This window comes from Miscanthus floridulus, chromosome 10 (genome assembly GCF_019320115.1).
Source record: "Miscanthus floridulus cultivar M001 chromosome 10, ASM1932011v1, whole genome shotgun sequence".
Classification (NCBI taxonomy): domain Eukaryota; kingdom Viridiplantae; phylum Streptophyta; class Magnoliopsida; order Poales; family Poaceae; genus Miscanthus; species Miscanthus floridulus.
Window position 1 is genome coordinate 136,059,144 of NC_089589.1, and position 6,168 is coordinate 136,065,311.

At 42.5% G+C, this 6,168-nt stretch overlaps 1 protein-coding gene across 1 annotated transcript; it reads right to left on the bottom strand.

The window, feature by feature from the left end:
* Positions 1 to 780: 780 nt before the first annotated feature.
* On the bottom strand, positions 781 to 5,807 carry LOC136487327 (putative disease resistance RPP13-like protein 3). The gene is made up of 3 exons (XM_066484489.1): positions 4,907 to 5,807; positions 2,174 to 4,353; positions 781 to 1,255 (listed from the first exon to the last, which is right to left on the bottom strand). Exons 1-2 carry the CDS (start codon positions 5,761 to 5,763, stop codon positions 2,226 to 2,228), a joined length of 2,985 nt encoding a protein of 994 aa, XP_066340586.1. The 5' UTR covers positions 5,764 to 5,807; the 3' UTR covers positions 781 to 1,255; positions 2,174 to 2,225.
* Between the last annotated feature and the right edge of the window lie 361 nt (positions 5,808 to 6,168).

The following is a 6,168-nucleotide window of genomic DNA, read 5'->3' on the forward strand; positions in this document are numbered from 1 at the left end:
GTGCTAGACTTAAGGAAACCGCCAGTAAAGATGCATTTACACCGGTAGTCTTCTTAACCTAGCGAGACGACAAATAATTTTTTAAATTAATTTTTAATTTTTTATAAATAATCTCGGATGGAAAAATGCTTTGTATGAAAGTTTTAGTACCTGCAAATATCTACAACTTTGTAGCTGACTACTTTTTCATTTGAAATCACTTAGGGCTCGGAGATTGTGTTTTAAGATTAACGATTTTAAAATTCATATTTTATTAATTTTTTGAGGAAAAAGTTCAAATTATATCCTCCAAGTTTGGTCTATGTCCTAAATGACCAGCTAAACTAATATACGGTTCAGTTTATGCCCTCCAACTATTTCTGTTGGTGCAATTTACTCCTTGAAAGAATTTTTCTTTTTTGTTTCTTAGTATACATATTGTGTTTTAGTTTTAAATTTTGTGAGGTGACGAGGACATCATAGTTTGTGTTAGAAAAATATATCATGAATTTTCCATCATTGTATTTCGTACGATATTTGTATCTCTAATGTTGTTTATTTTAAAATTTCCTAAGCTATCAAAATAGTCGCACGACCAATACTCCGTCTCAAAGCTGCGGCCTTGGTGCCTTGACACGGGAGCCGTGACAACGTTCGTCACCACAATTTACAATAAATCAATAATACAGTAACCAAGATCATAGCAACGAAGTGAATGAAAGAGCTAGCTTCACCACTTGTAGAAATTCTACAATGAAAACTGGACCCCCGATGGAGCTCTTGAAGATGGGTAGGCATTCATGCATGCGGAGGCATACGAAAACAAAATTTAAGCCTCATTTAACATAACACACATATCATTTATGTTCCTAACATACTTGCAGGTACAAGTGCTAGAGTGAAAGGAAATATACTAAACAACATGCATGATCATCGAGCAACATTATTAGAGGTTTAAAGCATGCAAAGGTCTATCAAGAGCTCATAGATATCGTTGGAAGAAGATGACCGTGTAGTAGACTGACACCAGCTCCACGCATGCGGCATATATATGGGGCAGCAGACAGGACTACCCAAAATGCTCCCAACATCATGAGATCCACCAACTTAATTCGCAAACTCCTCGGTAGACTGACACCAGCTCCACGCATGCGGCATATATATGGGGCAGCAGACAGGACTACCCAAAATGCTCCCAACGTCATGAGATCCACCAACTTAATCCGCAAACTCCTCCCACCAAGGATCAAGAGGCAAAAGGCTGAATCTCCGAAGACTGCATTAAAAATCGTCAAGGAAAAATAATTTTGATTAGCATAATTAGTCTAGCATTGATGATTGATCAAGGTCAATGGCAATGATATGGAACTCAGCTAAAACAATTAACTGTGTACCGTTGATCTAAATGTAAATTATTACATATTACCTCTTCTTAATTAGAATTTAGAAGAGGTAACAGAAGAAACACAGAATAAATAGAGAAAACCTCTTCTTATTAGTTAATCTAATATACATGCATGCATGATCTTACTTTGGTATTTGATGCAATAATGTGACATGTGGATGAGATATAAATTATCTTGTTTTACTAACATGTTCTTTTCTTGTAAGTTGACAAATAAAGATCATGTGTGATATATATACCTGTAAAATTATCTTTTTAATGCGGGATGACTAACATTATCTGTAATGATCGTTTCAACATGACTAGATCCATTTTGAACAGCAACATCTTGTTGATCGTGTACGTGATTTATTTGTCACTAGCCATAGCAGATCACTTTTAACACCAACATCATGTTAAAAATTAATGTTCTTGCGTACTCAAACATAGTCCGTATGTGAGAATAGTAACAAGTATATACTTAACTGTATCTATTTTTCTTAGAAAAGTGATAATTACTTCATATGTACAAGTAGCCAAGGCAGACGAAGATTTCAGGGATTTGTTTTTTTTCCTTCTTTTTCTCTGATTATTTAATTTATTTAATGGTCCTACTAATTCTAAAAATCAAGGGCTATGATTTCTTTGGGATCTTGCTACGTCTTGGGTGGTTTTTGGAGCACCGCAGCCCTTGATTTTCTACACATATTGTTACTATATATAATAATAATATAGTAATGGAGAAGTACGTGTTTGTGGAATTGGGAATGGAATGTGGTTATTAAAACAAGTTGGGCAGCTGGTACGTACCTCTTCACCATCGCTGTGTATTGGTCGTGCCATCATATCTTCATCATTAACCTTAAATACGTTGATTAATTTTACCCACGTAGAATAAGAGTGCGGAACTTTTGGGATGGAGTTGTGCTAGTCGCCTGAGCTCAGCGTCTGCCTTGTTCACGTCATCAGGGAAGGCATCCTTACAGTCGAGACGTGCCTTGACATAGCGTAGCGAAGGGAGGCACTCCAAGTCCAAGCCGAGATTATTGTCATAGGTATCGTGTCCATCCACGTAGAAAGCCCTGACTGGGACAGTGAACACAAGCCTGTAGAGGTTTGGCATCACAGCAACAGGGGCCGGTGCTACTCTGCTGCTGCAGCCCCCGTCCTCTGCTTTGGAATTGGAATCAAATACCATAGCATCCTGTCCTCCTCTCCAGATGCTAAACGAAGCACTAGTCGAGTCACCGTTGGTCGCCAACTGGACCATCCATCCATACAACTCGAGGACTCTCAACTTGTGGAAGAAGACATCATGGGTAGCAATATTAACTACCGCAGCCTGCTTATGAGAAGCCATCCCTTCAGGCGGTACAATAGAGAGGCCACGGAGATCTGGCAGCCCACCCAAGGTTCTCAGACCTGCCTCGTCCATATGATCCACACACAAGTCCAAGTAGCAAAGGTTGGGGAGAAGCGTGGGATCTATGAATGATGGCACACAAGGGAACCAGATACAATGTATACTGAGATGCCTGAGATGTTCCGGAAGCACGGCTTTGTCCCACTCCATTGAGGTAGGGCTAGTTTCACTGATCAGCACACAATCCAGATCTAGATGATGGAGCTCCTGCAGATTGCCTAGTGACTTCAAAAGTTCTGCCTGCATGCTCTCATCCAGCCTGCCTATATCAGGCACACGGAGCACCCTCAGTAGGCTCAGGTTGCCTAGCTCCTTCAAAAATTGCATCTTGGACTCAAATGACACCATGCCAACATGTATATCTAGCTCCTCCAGTGATGTCATCTTCTGGAGGTACACATCCGACACCCTCGTCCTTTTGCTGTTACATCGTAGGCAGACCAACCGCGTCAGCAGGCTAACGCTCCATGGCAGCTGATCTAGTTGGGTGTTCTGCATGTCCAGTGTCTGTAGAAGCTTTAGAGCCCCTATCACCTCAGGGAGCTCTCGGACCTTTGTACCTCGTAGCCCTAGGTACCTCAAATGAACTAGTTCTCCAAGATGCTCAAGCCAGCGCCTGCCATACCCTTGAATATCAGATGATGTGCACCACTCTAAAGCTAGCACACGTAAGAGTTTAAGGCTCGGATGCAAGACCCAAACACGGATATCACACCCATGGGCAACCAATGACCTCAGTTGTGTCGTGTCCCTATGACTGTCAGGATGAGATTGACCCAACAGTAGTATCCTATTCTGGTGAGCTAACCGGCGCACCTTGTGTCGCGATGATGTTCCTCCATCCTCATTTAAGATAGTGATAAAATTTTCTTCGCGTGCCAGACCACAAATAAGATCAAGGACCATATCATGAACACGGCAGTGATGTATGATGCCGTCCACTTTTGACTCCACCCCTTGGATCATGCTCCTGTTTATGAGCTGATGGAAGTATTCCTCTCCCCGCTGAAACATGCTTGTTCCTGTTTTCTTCTCTATAAAACCTTCAGCTACCCACTTCCATATCAAAGAATCTTTCTCAATCAAACAGTCTTCGGGATACACACTTAGGTACAATAAGCAGGTCTTTAGATGAGAAGGCAGATCATAGTAGCTAAGGGACAATATCCACTCAGTATCATATACCTGCCTGTTGTCTCTGCCACCATAGAAAGCAGGAGAGTTGCACACCTCAAACCAATCGTTTCTTGATTTGCCCACCAACAAGCTAGCCATTGTGATGATAGCTAATGGCACACCACCACATTTGTGTAGAATCTTTTCAGATGCCTCTTGAGGATGATGAGTAGGACAGTTGTCTTCACCACCAAATAGCCTCATATAAAATAGCTTCTTTGAGTTATCATTTGTAAGGGGATCAAGTTTGTAATAAACTTCATCGCTGCAGGCTACTTCTCGATTACGAGTAGTTTTGATTATTCTGCTTCCGCTACTCTTCTTATCCAAAGCTGATCTTATTGCTTTCCAAGATTCCAAATCCCATACATCGTCAATAACGATGAAGTACCTAACAACAAGACAGTACAAATTAATAGACAGAGTTAGTAAACCTTTGAGCATCTATCATCTATAAAGGAGAAGAAGAGCGGCACTACATCTGTAGTATACTACTACTGAATATGCGTGATATCTAATTTTAATTTAGTCTTTGAAACTCACATACTAGTGGAACTTTATAGATGTTCAAAGTTTTAAGAACTCTGTACTTCCAAGATTTACAATGTCGCCGTTGAAACTTCTTCAAATTTGTATTATCAAATTTAAACCCTAGCAAGAAAAGGAGTATTGTGCCACGACTGCAGCTTTGATTCATAACGAAAAACAAACAAACATCTTCAGATCTGTATTATCAAATATAAATTCCCAAGCAGGAAGAAGTATTGTACCACTACTACATCTTTGATACATAATAAAAAAGAAACATCTTCAAATTAAATGGTAAACGTATGTATGCTCCCAAATAGTATGCACACAGTACATGTAGCGTAGCATATATATAATAATAAGATTATGAAACAGAGAAACAATAGGTGATTAGGTGACTACTGATTAATCCATACCTTTTGTTTTCAAGGAATTTTCGGAGTTCGACAAGGAGCAGTTGTAGGTCCTTTATATCACGAATGGCCTGGTACTTATTTTGGTCGAGACCGAAGAAGATGCTGGTGAAGACTTGCACCAGGTCAGGATTGCGGCCAACCGAAACAAAGGCTCGACAATCATATCCCGGACTCAGCTCCTCGTAAACCGCCTTCGCAAGAGTGGTCTTGCCCAGACCACCAGCTCCGACCACAGAAACTATCACCATCTTGTTGCTGTTAGTGGACACGCCAGCGTCACCATGGACGGGGGATGAGGACTGAAGCATGGCTATGAGCTCCGCCCTCGTCCGGTCGATGCCAATAATCTGCACTGCCTCTTTGTGCATGTCCACAAGGCGAGGATCCAGTGTGGTGGCCGGCGGAGGCACTGCAACGGGTATGGAGTACCTGTCACGGCGGTCCGACACCTCCTGGAGTCGTTGTTTCATGTCCTCGATCGCGCCAGCGATGTTGTGGCGCGCCTTGCTCTTTTTGAACAACTTGGCCATCTTCTTCTGGAGACGTTTGCGCAAGCCATCCTTGCTCTCAGTCTCAGCAGGGGCGGCCCCATCCACGACATCGACGAGGAAGGTGTCGAGGATGTCCTCCATGTCGTAGGATGCTTCTCTGACCTTGCGAGCCCAGAGCCGGACTTGTGGATCCAGCTGGTCTGGTGGTGTTTGTCTCACCATGAGGAGAGCCGTTTGTGCGCATTCGAGCTCATTTTTCAGAGACTCGATTTGCTTGGGCAGGCCCTTCTGCAGCTTATACTCCTCCTGGAGCAGCGCGCCGAGCTTGCCGATGATGCTGCCCACTGCCCCGGCCACAAGATCCATGCCGACGCCAGGATGGAAGATTACTGGTGACGTTGGACACCAACAGAGATTCCGCACTTGTGGAAGCTAGGGGATGAAGAGAGAAACGTGATCAATTATTGGTGCAGTGCAGAGGATTGGAGAACGTCGCGATATATATGTCATCTTGCTTGCTAGGAGCGGAAGAAAGCAAGCCTATCTTTAAAGCGGTCCAATAGCAATTATTGGTTGGAAAACTAGTGTAATTGGAAGAAAACAGAAGAGGGGTCCATGTGCTGCATGTATTTCACAGCATTATCGCTCAGCTCGGAGTTCACACCTTAAGACGACTAGGTGCTATGCACAACAAGTAATACGCTACTTCTGCAAATGCTGTTTTTTTTTCTGACAGAACAGAAAAGATTATAGAATCAATTGTTACACCTT